The 23159-nt window shown below is 62.8% G+C and overlaps 1 protein-coding gene across 3 annotated transcripts; it reads left to right on the forward strand.

Annotated features, from left to right (window-relative positions):
- Positions 1–167: 167 nt before the first annotated feature.
- Positions 168–19626, forward strand: LOC117641375 (homeotic protein ocelliless-like). Of its 3 annotated transcripts, none has more exons than XM_034378633.1 (4): positions 168–464; positions 5848–6034; positions 11347–11501; positions 17288–19626. In XM_034378633.1, exons 2-4 carry the CDS (start codon positions 5896–5898, stop codon positions 18158–18160), a joined length of 1167 nt encoding a protein of 388 aa, XP_034234524.1. In that variant the 5' UTR covers positions 168–464; positions 5848–5895; the 3' UTR covers positions 18161–19626. The 3 variants fall into 3 exon arrangements, with proteins under 3 accessions (XP_034234524.1, XP_034234527.1, XP_034234526.1); XM_034378636.1 differs by having other exon boundaries at positions 5848–6019; XM_034378635.1 differs by lacking the exon at positions 168–464 and adding an exon at positions 539–635.
- Positions 19627–23159: the final 3533 nt, after the last annotated feature.

Consider the following 23159-nt stretch of genomic DNA (forward strand, 5'->3'; position numbering starts at 1 on the left):
GCGCGGCGGCCGCGCGGCGCACGGGTCAGTCAGTATCGAAACAGCCTCCGCCGGGGAGACGAGAGCGTGTGCGTGTGCCGCCCGTCGTCGCTGTGCCACCCTGCGCCACCCGACCGCCCCCACCCCCGCGGCGCCCCGCGGCCCCTCCCCCGCCGCCCCCGCAGTGCCAGCACCCCTGGAAGACGCCCCGCACGCCACGCCGCGCCCCGCCGCGCCCCGCCGCCGTGTGGATAGTGTGTGAAGTGCTTCAAAGTGTGTTTGTTGTGGGCTTGCAACAAGTTCGCCAGTGGTTTTTTTTGTTGGGGAAAAGTGTGGTTGGCAGTGAATGCCGGGCTGACGCTGGTGCGCCAGCAGGGCCTGCTTGTTGTGGAGCCGCGCTCTGGTAGCGCCGCTACCCGGGTGTGCGGAACGCCCCGCCGCCTGCCGCGCCTGCTGCGATTGCTTCGTACGGACTAATTCGTCAGGTGAGTTTGCCAGTGTGGTGTCACTGTGCTGGGCCTGGAGTGAGCACGCAGCGTGATGTTGTCACCACGACATCCCTGCGCGGGCCGGCCAGCGCGTCGCAGACGACGTGGACGTCCCCGGCGTGGAGGCAGTCGAGTTCGGACGTCCTTGCCGCTTGCTGAACAACTTGGGTTCGCTCTTGCACCCGTCGTTGCCCTCCCGGCTGCTGGATTACTCCACGCCGAGACGGCCTCGTTTTGCCTCTCGCTCGTGACGAATCCTCGCCTGTCAACTTCGACGTCGCCGTCGTCGCAATCGAGGTGTTCCCGGCCGAGTTTTCGCGTCCAGGCGTCGAACGACGCGCGGAGGCCCGTGTGATTTGCACGGTGCACTTTTGCAGTGCAGTTACCGGTGCAATATTTACATGTGTTATTGCCTGTAAAATTGCTTGCTGACGGGGCCAGTTACCGCCGTCGCCGTCGTCGTCGGCCAGCAGGCGTGCCGAGTGCGCCAGGACGCACTTTCGCCGCGCTCGTGCGTTGATGTTTCCGCGAAGCGCAGAGCGCCGCGCGCGCTGGGGACGCCCCAGAGGACGACGTCGAAGTCGTCTCGGAAGGCGAACGAACCCGCCGTGGATGTTGCTTAGACCGCCGTTGGGGGAGCCGATATTAAAAATGCTCCTGTTGGGTGGCGATGGGGACCGTGAGGGCGAGAATGCGACACCGGAGGGCGGCACTCTTTCGAAGTACGGCTCGAAGCCAGCGAAGCGAAGGGCGGTTGTCGCCGTCCTCGCGGTCCTCGCGGTCCTTCCTCGACCCGGGGTTCCCGAGGCATGCTACCCCCGCCCTCGCCGCGCTGGCTGCCCGGCCGTTGTCCAGCTGACGGGGCGTCGGCGCGGCATTCCTGGGCCACGCCGGGGCCACGCCGCCACGGCTGTTGCGTTGTTACGGGGCCGTCTCCGTGATGGTGCATTCGGATGAGTCCGGGTCCACGGTGGCCCTTGGGGGCCGGTGTCCCCACGCCCACCTGGCCGCCGACGAACCGGTGCATCTGCCGCGGGGCCGCGCCGCAGTTACGCGGCTCCTACCTGGGCGGGGTGGTCCGACCGCGCCCCGCGCCCCGCACCCCCCGCGCCGCCCGGACCGGGCCATATATTTCCCACCGGAACTTGTAAAGGGCCGTCCTGGCGGGGAGCGGGGCCTGCAGGGCCTGCAGGGCCGCATTGAAGGTTGTCCGTGAGCCGCTGCGGTGGCCGAAGCGCACGCCCCCGCCGCGGGGAGCCGCGGGGAGCGCTGTCGCCGCACATACACGCACGCACGCGCGCTGGGCGGGGGGCGGCACGACCGCGGCACGGGGGGCACGGGGCCACGGCCTCGGCCGCGTCGACGGGGCCGTGCTGGCGGCGGCGTTCCGCGGAACGGCCGGCTCGCTTTCGGCGTAATCGGGACGGGTAGTTTTCCAGCCCCGAATTTGGCGCGGCCCTCGTCTCTTGTCGAACAGCCCCGTAATAACTGGTGTCATTTTCCGCTCGTTGGCACGGCCTTGGCGCGGCCTTGGTGCTGCCTTGGCCGAGGCCCGGCCCGGGGGTGAGGTGAGAACGGCAAGTGTTATACGGCGGCAGTCATTGTCCGACGACACCTGCACTGTGGGAACGGCACGGCCGCTGCCAGGCCGCTGCCTCGGCCGGAATGACGCTGGAATGTACCGTGCAAAATGCGGCCCAAATGCGGGCAAAACGCGGCGGGTGAATCACCACGCCGAGGCCGTGGGACCGCGCCGACAGCATTGCTGTAGTGTTAATTGGGCCAAGCGACCTGCGAACAGTGGCCTGGCAGTGAAACCGCCCTGCGGACTCGTCTGTTTCTCTGCGTGGCGGGTTCGATCCCCACCGCGGGCCCGGTCTGGTTTTCGGTTGCCGCCCGGTAGCCAGCCAACAGTAGCCCGGACAAGGCGACAAGGTTTCCCCCCGGCTTGGCGTTGGTGTTTTTCGGGAGTGCCTTGTTTGATTCGGGTGGCTGGTTGGTGCGGCTGCCGCGCTGCCGCTGCACGCGCTGAGTGGCGAGATCCATCAGTGTCGCTCCGGATGGAGATAAGGCCGTCGGTCGCCATGGCAACGCCAGCAACGCCTGGCAACGCGTCGATAACGCGCGGCCTTTTTGAACGGCCCGCCGTCTCGCCCGCCTCGCCCGGCCCAAGGTGCGCGTCAGGGCCTCGACAGTTTCAACGCAGTTCAAAACGGCCATTTCGGTAAACGGTAGTTTCACTCGCTCAGGCTTTGACTGTGATCCGAGGCTTGACTGAGCGAGAGGTCTTCTGTAGTGTCTTTCAGCCTACGCAATTCAAGAGACTTCGGGTTTCAAAATTTTATTTTTGATCTGTCGAGCAAGTGACTAAAGCGTCTCGGGCCTCGAAGCAAAGCGACCCGGGGAATGACCCAGCGCAGTCGCCCTTACACTGAAAATCCTGAAAGTCGGCGGGGCGTAAGGCTGCCGCGGTCTCTCTCGCACTCTCCGCATGTTCCGCGGGGGTGCGAGAGAGACAGAGGGGCTGCTGGGCTCCGGCAAGTGTGCTGGGCATTACATCCGGCTCAGCCGCGCGGATCACCCGGGTCGCCGCCTTCGCCGCCTCCGCCGCCCGCGTCGGGCTTTTCGCTCTCGTTGTCCTCTTCCGAGAGTCGGCGGCGCGGCGTTTGTCGCGCTGCTTCCTGTTTGTATTGTGACAAGACGCCGCCATTGATTGGCCGGCCCGTCCGCCGGGCGTCGCTGGCGTCCACACTGGTAATGAAGATGTCGCCGCCACACTGCCACAAAGGGAGCCGAAGGAACAAACGAGCGGCCGGGAAAAGAGCGCCGAGATTTCTCTGGTTTCGAACCCGCCAACCCGCAAGCACGTGGCAAGTTCTCTCTGTATCACTCGGTACATACAACCCGCGCAGATTAGATCTCTTTGAGTATTTGTTTTTCTTGTGTTGTGTCCTTGGAACATGAATTTTAAAGATGACTTTATATTGTCCGTTTTTCCGGGTGGGAAATGCCAATTGCCACTGTTGTAAAGGTTTCCGACAAACTGCCCCCTCCCCCTTCGAAATGGGAACTCCCGCCGAATTGTGCGTTTTCGTGGAATCTGCGAGCACGGTGGCGGCCAGGCAGGGCAGGCGGGCAGGGCCCCGCGCCCCGCCAGGCCCGGCCAGAAGAAAAAGAGTTTTGCATTGCACGCCTGGCGGGGCACGGCTGGGCGGCTGGGCACGGCGTCGACGGGGGCGAGCAACACGCATACAATTTGTCTGGCCGCGCGCCGCACCGCGCCGCATTGCCAATTGATGGCTGCCAACAACACGACGGGGGATGAATGCGCGCCGAAATTACCTGGCCATTCTGCGCGCTGTCAACACGCTGTGGGCTGGACCAGGCCGAACCACACCGCCGCACAGTGGGCCAGAAGACCGGTGGGTGGAGGCGGCCAGAATTCTAGACGCGTTTGGAGCTGCGAAGTCGCTAAATGGGACTCGAACCCAACGTGTGACCCCACCAATCGATTGCTTTCCGAACGAGGAATCCATGGGTGGGGTCAGACGTTCGGCTCGGGTCCTGTTTGGCGACTCTGCGGAGCTCGAAACGCGTCTAGAATTTTAGCCGCCTCCGGTCTTCTGGCCCACTGTGCGCTGGACCGACCGGGACGCTGCGCTCGGTGCAGTGCTCCTCAAAACTGCAGCGCTCCATTTTGCCGCCTGAAAGATGTCTTCCGATGTTTTTTGGTCGGTACGCACCGCCGTGTTGCGCGGGGGCCCGCGTCCAGACGGGCATGGCGGGCGCCCCGCGGGCCCGGGGGCCGCCTGGCGGGGCGTGGCGGGGGGTGGCGGGGCCTGGCGGGGCGGTGTCGCGTCCGCGCCCCTCCACCGGCCATTAGGCGAGGTGCACGGACTGCGTGGGAGCGCTGGGGCCTCGGCCGGAGCGCTGGAGTCCGACCGGCCCGGCCAGAGATTGATCAGACGGCGGCCGGTTCGTGAGAAATTCCCCATATCTCTCGCCGCTGTCCATCTCGTCGCCCTCCTCGCCCTCCTGGCCGTCGTCGTCATGGTGCTCTCCTTTTCCGCGCGGCGGGTCCGTCCCGTCCTCCCTCCTGGAAGGCCTCGAAGTGGGACCACGGACGCGGCTGTGGTGATGTTTTTGTGGGCGGATTCTTGTCAAGTGTGCGTGTGTGTGTGTGTGTTTTAGGGGCCCGTTTGCCGTCCTCTGTTTTGATTCGACTGCCATGAGTGTGTGTGTGTGCGTGTGTGTGGGTCCTCGACAGGTATAGAAACGTTACTGTGGCCTTGATGCTACCCTGCCTCGCTGCGCCCCAAAGTTTTGCCAAATGTCACATTTATTCAAGTCCGCGCTCGTTTCGAGCTCCTTAGGGTGTACTCTCGTGGGCCTCAAATGTCTCGTCCGCCGGGACTGGCGGCCCATTAGCAGTGCACTGCCCGCTGCGCTGCGAATAAAGAGCGTTTGCTGCCGATAAGGGTAATTGGCTTATCGGCGCCACTTGACTTGTTGCTCGCACTGCGGGCGTGGCGGGGCGTGGCGGGGCGCCGCGGGGCGCCGCGGGGCGTCATCCTATTGGATTACGGGAGGCGCGGCGCTGCGGCGCGATGCTTGCTTGGAGTGCTCGGCGTCTCCGCCGTGCTTGTCAAATCAAATAGCACGGAGCGGGCGGCCCGCTTTTCCGGGGTGTAAATATGACGTAATGCAGAGCAACAGTGGAGGGCCGTGCCGCTTGGCAGTGGGGTTGGCAGCGAGCTGTACGTCGTCTGCGCCAAAGAGGCGAGCGATGCATAAACGTGTCGACGAAGCGTTCGAGCACGCGGTGGCGCGGTCGGCGTTGGAGCCTCTGGACGGGATGGATTGCGGTGTATTGGTCGCGGCGAGCTGGCGGAGCTGGCGGCGGCCCGGCCAGGTGAAATCTGGCTCCGTTGGCGGCCATGCCGGCCGTCGCGGCGCCGTACAGTTGGCAACACTGTCCGCGAATGGCCGCCGCGCTCTATCCCTTTCTATCCAGCCAGGCGCGGCCGGTATAGACAGACGGGCAGGCAGCGCCGCGGCACCGCGGCGTCGCGGCGCGCACACCCAAAACAGTGTAGCGGATTGCTTTGTCTGGCCGGGAGGGGGGCGGCAGGCTGATTCCGGACTGTGCTTCTCTGGCTCTCTCACTCTTACAGGACGTGCTGTAGGGGTGCGAGACAGACAGAGCGACGTGGCGACTGTCCGGAACCGTCCTGCCGGGCCGGAGTCCCGGACGACGGCGACGGTGCCGCCGCCGGAGAGTGACTCGCCCTACACCCCGCCCCCTGGGTGTCTTCATTCCTCTTTGTGTTCTCCTTGTCGCACCGCCGGCTAACCCTTTCTCTCTCTTCTGGTTTTGCAGTGCGGCGTGTCCGGCCCCGCCCTGGAGCTGTCACGACACCTGGGCACGATGGCAGGGTACCTCAAGGCGCCCCTGCCCCCGCACCCCTTCCACCCGCACCCCCCGGTGCCCAGCCTGGGCGGCCCCTTCGGGCTGCAGCATCACATCGAGTCTGGCATGGGCTTCCCGCCCGGTAAGTTCTTTCTCGGTAAGCAAAACAAGAGTCGTCCAACTGCATGGCCAAGCGAAGCTACGCGGAGCGAAGCGCGGGGAGCCGGGCTGGCCGAGCTGGCTCGGTGGCGTAGCGACGCGGCGCTGCACGCCCCCGTTCCCCTATCGATTATCCAAACCCTAGAGGGCGCCGTGGTTGGCACCCCTGGCCCCGGTGGCGCGGTGGCGCTAGCGCGCCGGCCCCCTGCAAGACCTGCAGGCCCTGCGCGGGGTGAACTTGACACCTCGGCGCTGCGTCCGCGCCGTCCGCGCCGGCACTGCAGGCGTTTCGAACGCGCTCCTCCGCCCCTCCACGCGCGTCCTGGCCCTCTGGCAGCCCCTGGCGCCACGGCCGCGTGTTGTTCTTATTCCAATGTCGAAATGTGGCGGCCCTGGGCGTGTGGCGTGGGCCAGGGCCGCGCCGGGGCCTTGCTGATAAGCATGCTGCCGGTTGGCTGCGCCGTGTCGACGCAATGCTGCGGCCCTGGCGTTGGCCCCGGTGCTGGCCCTGGCAGTGCCCTGGCGCGGGCCTTCCTGGAAGCGCTGCTCGTCCCCAAGTTGCCCCAAGTTCCAGCACGCTTCGCCGCACACGCCCCGCGCGTCTCGGAAGGCACCGCCTTCCTGGTATACAGCCGTCGAAAGGGAAAACTTGTAACTTTCGCATTTTCTGCAACACGAAAAAAAAAGTTCGTGAAATTAAAAGCAATAGGGAAAAATAAAATGATAATTGTAAAAAAAAAAACGTATTGTTGTCGGGTCTGTTTTTTCGAGACATTCTTATGTCCAAAGTGCCTGGCTGTATAGGCTGCTGTGTTATCGAAATATGCTCATTGTCTGGCAATGCACGGCGTATAAAGGCTGCCCTGCGCGCCCGGGTTCACGCCGCTGGCTTGCCGACTCGAAAGGGGTCCTCCCAGCGGCCGTGCGTCGGGCTTCGCTTTTTAGCGGCCCTACACCGTATACGTTCGCGTTGCTGGTGCGCGGGGTCCGTCAGGGGTCCGTTCGGGGTCCCCGCCCCAAACCGCACCCCGCGTGTGTGCACCGCATGCGTGCACAAAGGGGCCGGTTTGGGCCAAACGAGGGAGAATATGATCTACCTGGTGAGTGCGCGGGCCGTGTGCGGGCGGGGAAGTGCAGCCCTGGCTCCTTTTCAAGGAGATAGCTGTGGCAGATAATTGGGCGTGTGGTTTAGTGTTACGAGACTGTTCGCACCTTCCGCGAAATCGGTCCATCAGGCCCGGCCGCCTCGTCTCGAGGTGCATTCTGCGACGCTTCACGGCGCTGCTGCTGCACTGCTGCCTTGGATGCGCCGCGCGCCGCCCTCTAAAAAGGAATACCGTGTCGGCAAAATGGAGTAGTAGCAGGGGGGAAAACGGAGCGAAAGAAAAGAGAGAAAACACTGGGGGAAAAAAGCAACATTGCGGCGAGAGGCGAAAAAAAAACAAGGAAAAAAATGGAGAGAATGCGGGGCGTGAAGCTGCGAGGTGACGCCACATGATGCTTGACGTACGTCAGGGGAGTGCAGAAAAGGTGCGTTTCATTTCGTTGAATCGGAGGAAAACAGTTCTGATTTCAGAGTTCTGGCGAGTCGTTCCTTTCTTCTTTTTTTTCCGCAGTCCCGAGGCCCATATCTAGTGGCGATGGCGCCCACGCAGCGGGCATGCGGGCAGTGGCACTAAAAAGCCCACTGTCGCGCTCTGGTACACAGTGATTTTCACGCGGCCGCTTTTGTATTTCGAAGCCACCCCCGCCCGGGCCTTGTTGATGGAAAGCACTGGAGATGAAAAAGGGAAGACCGCGGCAGTGGCTTGCGCGGCTTGCGCGCGGCCCCCGCAACGAAAGCAAGCCCGCGACGCGACAGTGTAGGGGCGTGATAAGTGAAACATTGGGGCGTGCCGCGTGCGCCGCGTGGCGCTGCCAGTGGCGTGGCTCCACCCACCCCGCGCGGCGCTAACGGGGTCGAAGAGCACCTCGGGCGGGGCGGGGCTGGGTGGGGCTGAGCGAGGGGATGACTCTCTTGTCGAGTTATTCCAATTCGCCACGGCCCTTACCCGGGTAGGGGACTGCAAGCCGAATAACCGTCAGTTGGGGTGGTTTGGACCGGCACCGAAATTGCATAACTTTTGACCCAAACAATGGTTACTTTTACTTATTTTGCGAGCTTTTCAATCGCTGTGCTCGACAGACATTCTAATTATGAAATGGAACTAAATATTTACTCCAGAGTGGCAGTACTTTAAATACAGTGTAGAGGTCAACCCGTTTGCCGGTGTCGCCCTAAATGACGATCTTGCAAAGGATAATTTTTGAAACTTTCTTTATTTTTTTGAGGTGTAATCTCTTGTAGCCTGCAGCGTAAACTGGAGGTCGCGGAGGCGGCTTACGCCCGGCCCCTGCTGGCGGGGGGTTGCGATGCGAGGCGAGGCGTTTGGCCAGCTGGACCGTGGCGTCATCTTTCCCACGGCTTGCAGTGATTATTGGGCGAAAGGAAATTGTGGTGATTTCTCCCCCGGCCCGCCGCGCCGCGCCACGCCACGCCGTGCCACGCCTCGGTGTTGATTGAATTTTAAACACACCAGCGCCTCCGCGCCAGCCCCGCGCGCTCCCACACCCCCTCCGGACCCTCCCCTCGGCGCCCTCCTGCCCGCCCTTGTCGCCGTGTTGATACTCTGGCGGCCACTTAGCGGTGCGTCGCAGTGCGTCGCCACGGGGCGCTCGGGGGCGGCGAGGGTGCGCGTCGCGTCTAGAGGCGCCCAGAGGAGGCCACCACGAGCTCCGTCCAGCCAGCGGGCGCGAATCGAACGCGTGGTGGTCAGCTGCCTTCGAACGATGAATCCAGTGATGCGCCTTTCTGGGACCTAGTGGTCGAAGAGTGTCGCTGATGCGGCTGTCTCTCTCGCACCCACGCTGCTCGCCCCTCGGGTGCGAGAGAGACGGAGCGGCCTCCGCGCCACTTCGCCGCGGGGGACGCGGCCGACGTCGCTTGCGGGCAAACACGGGCGCGTGGCGCCTGGTGGCGCGAGGCCGCGGGAGGGTGGCGCCCCGGAGAGTGATTCCTCTCCCCCGTCTCTCTCGCACCAGCGGGGCGTCCCGGCGTGGGCGCGAGAGAGACGGCGCGTCGCACGTGTCTCGGTGACCGCCACTGTGTACACACTCTTTGACTCTGGCGCGAATTTGCTAACGGAATATGGGCCTACATTGGCGGGGCTGGCGCCGTGTGATTTGGGGTCGCTTTGTTTGCCCATGCTAACAAGGCGAGCGTGCCGTGGCCCTCCAGCCGCACGCTCGGCACGCTCGGCACGCTCGCCGGCCGGGGGAGAGGTCGCAGGTGCGCGGCGGCGATACGCCCCGGTCGGTGTTTTCACTGACAACACGCCGCCCTGCTGCGCCCCGGGCCCCGGCGGCCCTCGCCGCTGCTGTCGCAACAACGTTGTGCTTTCGGCCCTGGCCGTCGCCGCCTGTGTATACTGTTCCCTTGGGGGCGGCTCGGTGTCGCTGCGGCCGTGTGTGTGCTCCTGGAGGTACTACAGCTTGGCGGCCTCGTGAGGGTAGCCGGGCTGCGCGGCGTCACCCTCCGTGTGTGTGCGCAACCCCGTGAGTTTGTCGTTGACGCCGGTGGGGGCGGCGTCGCGGCGTCGCGGCGTCGCGTTGTCGCGTCCGCCAAACCCGCGCGCCGCGGCGCCGTCCACACGTGCGGCGTTCCCACCGCGCGCACGTGGCCCTGGCCGCCCCGCCGCCCCGCTGCCCTGCCTCGCCTCGGTCGGTTTCCTTTTCCTGCTTCCGATGGACTCTCTGGAGTAAATCCGTTTACGCCATCGACTGCGGGCCCGGCGCGGCGCTGGAGGGTGCGCTGCATTCTCCGAAAAGGGGTTGCAAAGTCAAGACTGCAGTGTGCGCCGTTGGGTTGAAAGGGGTGGTCGGGGGGAGGAGGGGGGGGGGGGGGGGGGGAGCAGGTGCGGCCGCGAGGGGAGGCGCGCTGGAGGGGGTGCGCTGGAGAAAATGGCGCTGGAATATATACGTAGGGGTTGGAGGGGGTGGGGGGACAAAGGGAGGGGCGGGGCGGGGTGGGGCGGGGACAATTTCTGAACGTCACCCTCAGGTTGGCGGAGGGGAGGGGGGCAACGCACTATGGATATATTGTTTGCATTATATTCGCCCTGCTTGGAGGGGGTGGCTTATAGCGTGCATATACACACACATGGCTGTTTGGTTGGCTGGCTTGGCTGGCTGCTCGGTCTGCCCGGCTGGCTGGCGGCGGGGCAGGCCGGGCTGGCGTCCACGTCGTCGTCGTCACCGCCGCGGCCTCGTCCAGGCAGAGATTAAGGGAATGATATAAAAAAGTGTGGAATGCGCCTGGGCGTGCGGCGGGCGTGCAGCATTGTGTGAAATAATTGTTGCAGCTGCAGGCCGGGGCGGGGGAAATTATTGACACCGTGACACACACACTATCGCAGACACACAGCCGCGCACGCGGGCGAGGCGAGGCGGGGCGACAGTCACAGCAACGTTTCTAGTCGGCTGGTTCCGTTGTGGCGTCTGTTTCTGTTTCCGTTGGCCTGGCTCGCTGGCTGGCTGCGCGGCGACCGCGGAGCGACAGGAGGAGGGGTAACTGGAAAATTGGCTGTGGAATTAAAAGGGTGCCATTTGCATAACGTGGGTGACACTGCGCTGGCTGGACGTGGGCGGCGCACTGTGCGACGCGCGTCCACCGCGTCAATCGTTTTAAAACGCGCGGGGGGTGGAGCAACTAGACGGGGAATTAGTTCATTTCCACCTCTTTTTTTTCGGAGTGTACTCTCCTTTTTTTGCGTGATGCTGGCCGAGGGGTTCTGGAGCATCGCAGCGTAGTGTCACACCTTTGGTCCCGGCCGGGCCCGGCCCGCGGCGCGGCTGCCGGCGGCGGGGCGTGGAGGGGGCGGGAGGGATTTGAAGGGATTAGTGTAGACGTGCCCCTGGCCCGGCCGGGGCGCGGCGGACGCGGCGGAGGCTCGGGGGGCAGATGGAGGCGGCCCGGAGCAGTGCCCGTTGGAAAGGCTCTCGCGCGATGAGGCGCGAAGGCCCGCCGAAAACCACGGCTACTTTGTCACTCGGTTTTCCTCGTTGTAAAACAGTGGTAAGGACGCGCTGCCCCCCGCTGCGGCGCTGCCGCGGTGCCTCTGGCGGCCCGGCGCGGCGGCCGCGGGGGGCGTCGCGTTGTCACCACATTAGGGCCCCGGGCGGCCGCGCCGGCCACGCCACTGGGAGTCGGCGGGAGGCCGTCGTGCCGCCGTGTTATCGAGAGTCACTGGAATGCGGCTTCTGTCTGCGCAGGCATCAACTCGAGGAAGCAGCGGCGGGAGCGGACCACCTTCACGCGGGCGCAGCTGGACATCCTGGAGGCCCTGTTCGGCAAGACGAGGTACCCGGACATCTTCATGCGCGAGGAGGTGGCCCTCAAGATCAACCTGCCCGAGTCCAGAGTGCAGGTGAGTGTCACACGGAGGCGGTGTGTTTCTGAGTCGCGCGGACTCTTTGTTTTCTTTGGGTCGGACAGCGAAGCCGGCCGGGGATGCGGGAAGGGAAGGGAAGGGAAGGGTTGGGCGGCTGGCACTCATTCACCCGTGTGTTTGTTTACGCATTTGTTTATTTGCTCGTCCGCGCGGCGTGAGTAACGACTCGCGGCCATTGTGTGCGTGCGCGTACAGTGTACCGGCTGCAGTCTGCAAACAGGGAGGCGTGGAGCCAGTCGCGGCAGTCGCGGCCCTTCGGCCCGTCTCCACGCCATGGCGGCCCCCGTCGCCATGGCAACCGACCTCCCGAAGGGCCTTCCTCTCGTGCGGGAAGGTAGGGTTGCCATCCTCGGGGACATGGCGGCGCGCTGGGGCGCAGGGGTTGGTGGGGCTAGAGGGCGGCAACCCTAGCGCGCGCGTACTTGCATTGTACAGCCGGCGCGAGACGGGGACGAGACGCGACGCGGCGCGCACCGTGGAAAAAGTGAATTTGTGATGCGATGCACTTTTGGTGGAGACTCCCTTTGTGCCGGATTTAGTCCGAGAGTGCGTGGACGCCGTGGTGCCGCGGCCGCCGTGGACGCTGGCGTGCTGGCGCGGTGGTCCGCCATGCCTGAGTTATGGCCTGTTTGTGTGGCTGGCCTGTCTGCCCGCCTGGTCTGGGCGGCCGGGGCCGGCCCGCCAGCAGCCCGCCAGCAGCCCGTCAGGCCTGGGGCCGAAACAGTGCTCGGTAAATCACGGATACTTACCACCAGCGCGCCACGCCACGCCACGAGGGAGCCACGCCCGGCCGGTGCACCACGGCGGTGTTGGAGTGCTTGGACGACGCCCTTTCCGCCATGCGAGTTGGCGCGCTGGAGGGAAAGAAAAAGAACGAAACGGCGGAAAAGTGGTCCATGAATTACGTAAGCAGCGCTCGGCGCGCGTCCTATGGTGCCCCGCCACGCCCCGCCACGCCCCGGAGGGGTTGCTTGTTATGGGCGGGGCGGAGGAGGTTTGCCACTAATTGGGTGCATCCCGGCTGGGGCTGCCAGTGGATGCCGTGCCATGGCTGCCTGCCGCCATCTCGCTGTGCCCTCGACCCTCGACGCTCTCGATGGGGGCGCCTCGCTTACAGTGCCTCGGCCGGCGCGCGCCCCGCCGTGGCCCCGCCCACCACTCGACGCAGCCCGCACGCCGCCGCCGCCGCCGTTTGGGGCCCTGCAGCAGCGAGGCACCCGCGAGGCTAAGCGTGACAAACGGCGCGCGGATTTTACATTGCAGCCGCATAAATTAATATTATTGTTGTTATTATTATTATCATCGCCACTTGTTGTTATCGCCGAGGACGACGGCCTCCTCTCTTTTCTCTCCTCTTTCACCGCGCTGACTAGTATTGTTAGTAATTTCTCGGCAGTGTGAGCTTTTTGCTGTCGCACTTTCTTTGCCTGTGTCTTTTTACCGGCCCGATTTCGCCCTCATCAATGTCTCGCCCTGTCTCTCTCCCTCACTCGTGGGGCGAGAGGGACAGATCAGTGGGTTTTGGGGGTATATCATATCGCGCCGCCTCGATTTCTGCGACGATGACCGTGAAGACACGGGTCGCGTGCTCTCCCCCTCCCCTTCCCCCTTCTCGCAGTGCAGTGCGTGCGATGACCAGATTGCATCCCCTTTCGCCGCCAACGAATTGAATGCCGCGATGGCCGGCCGCGATAGCGCGTCACGGATCCCCGCGTCTGTCTGTCTGTCTGTCTGTCTGTCTGCCTGTCTGTCTGTCTGTCTGCCTGTCTGTCTGTCTGTCTGCCTGTCTGTCTGCCTGTGTCTGTCTGTCTGTCTGTCTGTCTGTCCGTCAGTCCGTCCGTCCGTCCGTCCTTTCGCCTGCCCGTCGGTGTGTCCTCCGAGCTTCGCAGTGTCCCCAAATTTAGTTCCCATTTTTTTTTAAACGCAACGTTTCGGTGCGCGTTGATTATACAGTATCCTTTTTCCCGCTTTTGTTATTTATTTTTTTAGGGTCGCGCCGCTCGCGGGCGTCCGCGAGTCGTTTTCGTTGGTCATGTGGCGTCGAGTTAGATGGATTAATTTAGTGCACTCGTTTGGCGTTTGCTTTGCGTTGTAGTGACGCGGCGCTGACAGCCAGACGACACTGCGCTGCAGCGGGGAGATGGTCCTGCGCCCCGCGCGGCCTGCGGGTCGCGTCGGCCTCCTCTTCCTCGCGGGGGGGGGGGGGGGAGACTGGATCTGGCCGCCTTGTCACACGCGAGCTGTCATGCGAGTGGACAGGGCGGGGCGGGACGGAGAGGCGGGAGGGGTTTGGCGACACAAGCTGTTTTGAATTATGTCTCTGGAATTGAAAATGCACCCCTTCTCTCTCTCTCGCTCGCTCTCTCTTTCTCTCTCTCGCTCCGATAATCGCAGCAGTGTCGCCGTCACGCTGACGCTGTGCTTGTTACTGTCCTATCCGCCTTCGCACGCTCCCCGCCCCGTCCGTTGCGTGCCAATCTTCTGCCGGCGGTGTAAAGTAATCATCGGCCAATGTATCGCGTGCGGGCGGGCCGCCGTGCCGCCACAAAGGAGGCCCTCGTCGTCCCCGATAAGACGTCGTCGGCGCGGCAGAGCGGCCCGTCTGCCGCCACAGCGCGGCGGATATACCGTTCGCGGCGCGGGGCCTCTTTGCCAGATTGCAGTTTGCCGCCACGTAACGGCCGCTGACCGCGCGGCGGGGCGCGAGCCCTATGTCCTGCCGTCGCGGGGTTGCTGCTACATATGCAGGTCGAAGGTGTGGACGCCTCGGAGAGCCTATTTACACGCACGCACACACGCGCACGGCCCCGTGTGCGCGATACGCTGTATGCTGCCGCCGCTTTTTGGCACGACGTTTTGGCAGGCCGCGCGACACGGCCGTAACTTCGCAAGCCGAGTCGCGCAGTTGCGACGGTTTTGGCGGCGCTCTTTTCGGCTTCGGGTGGACACTGTTGTGTGTATAATGTGCGGGATGGCTGCCGGAGCCTCCTGCCGTCCTCGTCGCCGTGCTCCGCGTGCTCCGGCCGCCGCGGCCCGGAGTCCCGGACCGAGTCCCGGAGGGGTGCGGGTATAATAGAGAGATTAGCACCCCGTGCTCCGGGCTTGCTCCGGGCATGCTGCGGGGTCGCTACAGCGGGCCGCCGCGCCGCCAGGGCCGCGAGGGCCGCGCACATCGCCGCGACCAGCAATCTGTCAGTGATGATGCGAGCACCGCGCGAGCGCGGAAGGACACTGTCGGAAAAAAAGTTTATTTATTTTGTTTTTCGCGCGGCTGTCGAAGTCTGGCCGAGAAGTACGTACTTCAGCGGTGCGGTGCGGGCGTTGCGCGCGCGTTCAAGTTCCCCGTTCGGCCTCGACGAGGCCCTTCTCCCCGTCGCCGTGCTCGCCGTGCTGCCTTTGTCCGAGTCTAATGAGCCGCCCTCGCTATCTGGCCGAGCTCATCTGCCCCCTAATGCTCTAGCCGGGCCCGGTTGGCGCGCGGGGCTCGGACGCGCCGCTCACCGGCCAGAGCGCGGAGTGCGTGCGCGCGGTGCGCGGGACGCCGAGCGTTTTGACGCGGCATTGACGTCTAGTTTTTGGAGGCTCGCTGGCTGCCTGGCTGGCTGGCCGCCTCGGCTGCGCGGTGGGCTGCCTGGCTGTCTGGCTGGGCGGCTTGTTTACACCCCGGCAGCTCTGGCAGCTCGGACACAAAGGAGGCGGTGGGGCCGTGTGTGTCGGCCCGGCCGGCTCGACGGCAGCCGCGCGGCGACCGGCGCGGCGAGGGGAGGCAGGGAAAAGTGGTAAAAATAAAATGCGGAACGTAATGGCGAATTTGGCGCATGTTGTAATACCGGTACGCGGCTGCGCGGCGCTGGCGAGTGGCGGCCGCCGCTACCGGTCGCTAAGACCGTGATATAAGCGGGTACTATATTGCCGCCTGGGCCTCCTGGCCTCTGGCCGCCGACGCCTGCATGCTCTCCCTCTCCGTCGCACTCGCGGGCCGTCCCGTTTGGGCGCGACAGAGACGGAGCGACGGGGCTGTCGGCTCGGAATCGGCCGCGCTGGCGTGTTTTGCATTCCCTGATGCAGGCGATGACCGCCCTGCGCAAGTCCCTGGCAAGTCCCTGCGCACGGATGGCCGTCCGGGAGGCCGACGACAAAGGGCCCCAGGGAAGGGGGCGGGGGCTGGAATCTGGTGTCGCCGCGCGCGCCGCGCCGATAGTTTGGCAGGTTCCCCCCCTCGGGGAAGGGGGGGAGGGGGCAGCTTAACGCCCTAGAGTAATTAACGCCCGGCTCGTGCTGGCCGCCCCGCCCCCCCCCCCCCGCGGTGTTGCAGCTCGGATGAATCATGCGCCGCGTTTATTTGCGTTTGAATTATCGCGCGGCGTTCTGACACCTTTTCGGGGCGGCCCTGCAGCACGGCGTGCACGGCCTCGGCCAGGCAGTCGGCGTGGACGCGCCAGTGCAGCCAGCCGTTCCATGCCGCGCCGCCGCGGCCCCGTCACCACCTGACTGGCTGACTGACTGCTGCCGGGCCGCGCGGCACAGCAGGCTGGATTCATTTATTTTTCGACGCGTTTTTGAGGCCCGTCATGTCCGCCGCGGCTGGATGCAGGCTGGATGCCTGGCCGGCCCCTGCGATGGGATGGGATGGGCACCCTGCCGTGATTTCGGAAACCAAGTTGAATATTAAAACGGGGGGCAGCGGCGGCAGGCTGCCTCCGAACTGCGCGGTTGCGTCGCGCCGCCTCCCTCGCTCTCGTGCGGGGCGTTGCGTCGGCGCGCGAGAGAGACGGCGCACGAGGAGGCGGTGTTCGGAATGAGAACTGTCCGGGGATATATCTCAATTATCGCCGGCTTATCGGGCGAGGCTGTGAGGCGGCGGGGCCGGTTCCGAACGCCGCCTCTGTCTCTCTGTCGCTCCCGCGGGGCGCTCCGTAGGGGTGCGAGGGAGACGGAGCGACGGGGGCAGTTGACGGCGAGGCAGTGGCCGGCACGGGATTGCCTCTCATTGTCGGGGCACTTTACCGAATTACCAGCCCAGCAGGCCCAGCACGCGACCGACGTTTACGACGTAACCAACCAACCAGGCCCGAGCCGACCGCGGGCCCTGCGCGCCGACAGCGCCGCAGCGCCACAGCGCCACCGCGCGGCGCCGCTCCCAATCAGCGCGCCTTTGATGACCGCGTGGCCGCGGGTTTACGGTGCGGTGCCGATTTCGGCCGCCAGAAACAACCGAAGGTGGTGCTTCCCTCCGGCCGCGTATGGTTCGCGTTGTTTCCATCCGTCCGCCGCTTTGCCTCGTGCTCTGGATCGCGGCATGGCGGCCGGCAGCCGCGGCTCTGGAATCGAGAGTCGTGCGTGTCCGAGACCTTGGGTGTCATACATATGGATCACGAGCGCGGCGGCGGACGGACGGGCAGACAGTCGGTCAGTCGGGGCGTGGCGTTGCGCGTGCGATTGTCATGGCGTCTGATTCGCGTCTCGGCGTGAAATTCGCCGCCGTGCCTCGCGCTCTCCGCGACGCCGTAACCTCGACCGCCACGCCGCGCCGCTACGCCCCGCCCCGCCGACTTCCCTGACTTCCCCGGCGGGGCGACTGGACCGGGCGGCCGGCTGGAAGCAAGGCTGGAAGGCCGCGGGCCCGGGGCCTCTTTATCGAGCGGGGGGGGGGGGGGGGGTCAGTGGTGACCGTCGCGAAGGACTCTTTGGGCCGACTCGGGTTCGATCCCCGGCAGAGTGTTGTCTTCGTTGCCTAACCGAGCCTCGTTGTTGTGTTCCAGGTGTGGTTCAAGAACCGGCGGGCCAAGTGCAGGCAGCAGCTCCAGCAGCAGCAACAGCAGTCGCTCAACAGCGTGTCCAGCAGCAACAGCAGCAGTGGCGGCAGCGCGGGCAAGAACCACAACTCGAGCAGCTCCAGGGTCACCAGCAGCAGCAACGCCAACAGCACGAGCGGTAGCACGGGCACCAGCAACACGGTCAGCACCACCAGCAGCCATAACAACAACAACAACTCGACGGCGGCCAACAACAACAACAACCCGCTGCACAACTCGTGCTCGCCCGCCGTCAAGCTCAAGCTGCAGTCGCAGCTGATCAAGACGTCGCCGCCGCCGGGGCTGACGGCGGGCCTGGGCGAGCACCCCGTGTCGCCGCCCGCCTCCGTCAACATCAAGAAGGAGCTGTCCCCCGGCAGTCAGTACGTGCTGCCGCACCGCGCCCCCCTCGGCCCCGCCACGCCCCTGGGCGGCTCCAACTCGGCCAGCTCGGCCATGACGACGCCCAGCCCCCCGCTGACGCCCGGCGCCTACCAGCAGCAGCAGCAGCCGCACCAGCAGCAGCAGCAACAGCAGGACTTCAGCTACAACGCCTTCTGCTGGGGGTCGTCGGGCTCGAGCGGGTACGCGGGCCACCAGAACTACAGTCCCTACTACAGCAACATGGACTACTTCGGGGGCAACTCGCAGTACTCGCAGCACCACCAAATGGGAAGCGGGCACCACATGGTGTCGCACCCCGGCTACCACCAAATGGGCTACGAGATGGGCCACCACGGCATGAACCAGGCGGGCTACCACGGGTCGTCGCCCACCGCGCCGCGCCTGCCGGCCGACTGCAGCCTGGAGTACACGGACTCCAAGTACCAGATGGTCTAGTGGCAGATGCGCAAGCTCGGGCTGCGCTACTTCTAGAGCTTGCAACCCGGGCGTGCGCCGGGCCCACGGCCAACCGGACTCTGAAACGAATTCTGTGATAACGCCACCCATCGATGTGACGCGATGTGACCCGATGTGAGCCGATGCACTGCCTTGCACGCCAACGGGGTTTTTAATTATTTTATTGTTTGTTTTTCATGTCGATGGAATTTTGTTTTTCATTTTCTTTTAGATCATTAGTCGTGTGAGGTACATGTATACGGCAATATTTGGTATGTTTCTTTGTTATTATTGCTAGGCAATATTTTTTGTGACATATCAGGGCTGAGGATTGGTCACATTGACTTGACACCGCGCTCGCGTCGAACTGTGGAACCTCTTGCACAAAAAAGTACCCCATCTAAGAGTTAATTTATGCTTCTAAATGCGAGAAATAAAATAGTCATTTCTCGACTAAGTCCCGAAGCTTTGTGATTACAGTAATAATTTTAATGCAGCGCCAACATATCAACTGAATTGGTTGCGATGGGCTAGACGCAATAAACGCTATGTTAAACAAATTATTTTGAAATTGTGTTGTGTGATTTTTTTTAAATGTTAAAAGAGAGATGGACGATCTTATGTCAAATTAAGTTAAAATATAATTTTGTTTTTCTTCTGAGAGAAATTTTCACTGTGTATCTGATAGTTTGACAAAATGAATTGCTGCAGGTGTTCATTAATTTGTACATATGTATTACAGAATATTATACATAGTTCTTAATAGATTCAGTCTTGGACTGAAGTGAGTAAACATGAAACTGCAGGACGAAGGCTTTGGTGCAGAGTCGCAAGTCTGTGCCTTGGATTCTAAAATTTGGAAGGTGGAGTGCCTAGCATTTCACTTAGGCCTACAAACACGTGTCTTGTTTTTGTTGAGCTTTTCAAGCATTTTGTAGCTGAACGGTTATTGATTTGAGTTCAGTCTTTTTTAACTAAGCTTAACTTGTGTGTAAAATTTTAGACAGATTATTTTTTGCTATGATTGCTATTTCCTTGTCACTCCATTCCTACATCAATTTGTGTTTTTGTTGCAAAATATTCGCTTATGGAATTTTAACTGAATTTCTGAGTCATTTGCTTTATGAATTTGGAGAATGTGCCACCAAAATGTGCCAGATGATTTTTTTAAATGTGCTATTGTAAGCAATAAACTATTCACAGCAGCTGTAGTGTAGGACATGTGCTGTTTGCGCTTTCCGTTGCAATGCCAAAAAGATGACTTGCTGCGAAAAGGCCTAATTGACATTGTAAATTTTATAAACTTTTAACTCTTTTGGACAATAAGCTCTTTAATTCTGTCTTTATTTTTGGATTGTTTCCAACTATCTGTGGTTACTAACGACTTTTGTACCATAGCCTACTTCACATCAAAATGCAGAAATTTTACTATGCCAACAAATAAAGTGTGTAATATGAAGTTGAAATCCCATGTGTTATCTTTTTCCTTGCCCCAAAAGACGAAAGCAAACAAAAGGAGATGAAGAGAATAAAAGAATAAGAGATAAATGAATTTTTAACTCAGTCTATGAGAAACACTAGTACTCTGCCCTGAGCGGAAGGGTCGCAGACAGCAACCCAGCGAGTGTTGTCCAGGGAAACCCTACGCTACGCGTCGCAGGGCGCCGTGTCCACGCGACGTGGCGGCACGGTGGCGGCGCTGCCCACGGACTGTAGCGCGTCGCGACGCAACCTAGGAAGGGGAGGGGAGGGGGAAGGGCACAGACAGAACGAGGCTACACACGGGGCCGAGCGGGGCAGAGGCCTTGGCCACACGGAAGGGTGTAGCATTACGGTACGGTACGCTTTTCCGAAGAGAAGACAGTGCAGTGGCGCCACAACAACACAGCGCGAGTACGGTTGGCGACAGGGAGCAGGTCCAATACGGTGTAAGCTGGCCTGCTTCAGAACAAGCACAGAGCGACTCGTAACCAAACACCCAAAATTCATCGGCAAGACACGCAACTGCATTTTCTGGGGCAGCGCGCGGGGTGCCCCACCCCGCCCCGCCCCGGATTCAGGCCGCCCACCCCTTGCAAGGGACACCGCACGCGTGCCCGCCACGTGTGTACGCACGCGCGGTGCGCCAGTGGCGTGAGTACATCCGCGTGTGCGTGTGTGTGTGTGTGTGTGCGGAAGGCTTCAGGTTACAGGGCTGCCAACCCCGTCCGCCCTAATTGCCCCTTTATAGCTCATTTTGCGCGTGCTGCTGCGTGGTGCAGGGTGCCGCACTGGTGCCGGCGCTGTGGTGGCTGCCCTGCTGCTTTGCCGCCGCCACGCTCCGCGCCCCACGCCCACTCGGATTGCTGTTATCGCAAAGTGGACAGCGCAATGAATAGATTTCCCCCGGCCGGCGGGCGGGCAGAGCACGGCACGCCAAATAATTGAGTGGTTTTTGCCTCATCGACCCGCCGCGCAGACTGTCTCATCTTTCTGTCTGTCTGTCTGTCTGTCTGTGTCTGTCTGTCTTTCCCACTGCTGCTGATTTCCCCCGTCCAACCCCTTCGCTTTTCCCTCTCCTTGACTTCCTCGAAGAAGCCATAACCACATTATGCGCGACGTTCGTAATGTGAACAAGCAAGCGGCACGGCGGCAGACTGACTGTCCGTCACTCCCGCATCAACGTAACTGCCCGTCCGTATGTGTGCCTGTCTGTCTGTCCGTCTGACTGTCTGTCCGCCTGCCCGTCCGTCATGAGCCTGCCGCGCACCGCCCCCCGCGCCGCCCGTTCGGTCGTACGGCTTCTCGCGTCCTGCCGGCCGTTTTAACGGTCGGTGGAGTACACCGGCTCGCTGGGGGGGCCGCCAAAAGTGGCCGCCAAGAGTGGCCGGGGCCAAACGAAACTGGGGCCAAGCCGGCCAAGCCGGCCAAGCGGTCGGGGGGCGCGGGACTGTCCTGGAGGGCGGGGGAGCAAGTTCCGGCCGAGGAGCAGCGGGGGGAGGGAAGTCCAAAAACGGAAGTGGAGCAGCGGCGTGGATCAGTGGGAGCATCGCTGTCGATGGGTTCCAAAGAGAGGTGGGTCCTTCAGTCACCAGAGGCCTTTGGTAGGTAATGAACAGGTCCAGGCCCTGCAGCTGGAGGGGGCGTGGCGCCTGCATGGAGGTCCTTTGGGACTCGTCCCGACCAGCCTGGTGGCGGGGGTGGCGGGGGCAGATAGGGCGTGCCGGCCGTGCCCGCTACCCTTGCCTTATCGTGCTGCTGCCCCAGGCGCCCGGCCGGCCCGCCCACAAGAGCCCCGCAACTGAGCCCGGCCGCCTTGAGACTTGCCCGACCGGCTCGCCTCGCCAGCCTCGCCAGCGCCGCGCCGGGCCGGGCTGGCCGTGCCGTCCGTCGGGCGGGGTGCCCGGCGGCGATAAGAGTAAGAAGGACGCCGAGCCGCCATCTTGCCAATGTTCCTCGAGCGCTACTCTGTCGTGCATACACTTGCCTCCACCTGGGCTAATGAGAATGGGAGGTCTAGGTCCATCCCATATGGCACGGCCCGATGGCATGGCGCACGGCCCCGCCAGGCCCGCTGATGGCGCAGGTGATAGCGTGGGCGACGCGTGGCGGGGCGGGGCGCGCAACTCGGGCCCGGGCCAAGCAGGCCATCAGTGATTCCACCTGCCTGGGATAATCCCTCTATCAGCTGCAACAACTGTCTGTCGGCCAATTAGCATGCGAGCGGTGGGCAGGGCTGGCTGCTCGGTCTGGCCGGCCTGGTCCGTAAGGCTGCGAGGCGGTAAGGATCGGCCGGTACTTGTGCGCGGCCGAGCTGCGGAGAGAGAGAGAGAGAGAGAGAGAGAGAGAGAGAGAGAGAGAGAGAGAGAGAGAGAGAGAGAGAGAGAGAGAGAGAGAGAGAGAGAGAGAGACAAAACAGGGCGAGCACACACCGCAGTATCGCCGCGGCATCAGCCTTCGATTGTTCCACATTTCATCTTCGCCTTTCCAGGCCGGAGATAGGCGGCCGAGGCCCTGTCAGTCACGGCCGACCGCCGAGCCGTCCGCCGTCCGCCCCGCCAGAGCGAGAGAGACAGAGAAGGGGGAACCAGCGAACGCAGTCAGGCTTTCGCAGTGTTTGGCCTCGGGACGCCGGGACGCCGCCGGGACGCCGGCAGGAGGCGGCGCGCTGATTCCGAGCAGAGCGCCTCGTCGCTCTGTCTCTCTCGCACGATCACGGGACGAGCCCCGAGTGCGAGAGAGACAGAGCGCAGGCCGCGGGACAGGTCCCCGATAATCAGGCAGCGCTCCCTTCGCGGCCCTTGGCCCTTTCCTCCCCCGGCCTGCACCCTTCCTTGTTTATCTGATTGTCTGCGCCCCATTAGGCGATGGAGCCGCCGGTGTAGTGGCTGCGGCGCTACGGCGGCCAGGTAGGCCGGCCGACTTTGCACAACTAGAGGCAGTCTCTCTCGTGGAGCGTACCGAAAGGGTGCGAAAGAGACAGAGTGATGAACCACTTTTCGGTATAAGCCTGACTGTAGTCAAGTCTGGCGCCGAGTTCGACTCACCGGCCGATTCGCTCGTTAGAATGCAAATAAACATCGGGACGCCAGCTCGCGCCAGCCTGAATCATACCTTTAGGGACTCTTAGAGACGGACAACGGTCAGCCCAGCCCGGGAGTCGCCACGCCACCAGAGAGGGGCAGACAGACAGACGGACAGACAGACGGACAGACAGACTGTTGACTCTGGGCGTAGCGACGCGGCCTTCGCCGCCAGGATGCCGCTACCTCATAATTCTAGATTTTTATGGCTCTAATGTCTGATGCGTGTCTAGTGGTCTAGTCCGGCCCGACGTGCTGACGCCTCCAAGAAAAGGAATATATAAGCAGCCGCTCCGGCCTGGCGGCCTGGCGCCACTCATCAAATATAGCACAATTTTTTTTCTCCAACCCATTCTCCTAATTTGGCGCGTTTGAAAAAACAAAACAAAAAACAACACGCTGGGGAAAATGGTGGTCCCTTGGCTTTGATGCTCTCT

Source organism: Thrips palmi, unplaced genomic scaffold (assembly GCF_012932325.1).
Source record: "Thrips palmi isolate BJ-2018 unplaced genomic scaffold, TpBJ-2018v1 HiC_scaffold_15, whole genome shotgun sequence".
NCBI lineage: Eukaryota > Metazoa > Arthropoda > Insecta > Thysanoptera > Thripidae > Thrips > Thrips palmi.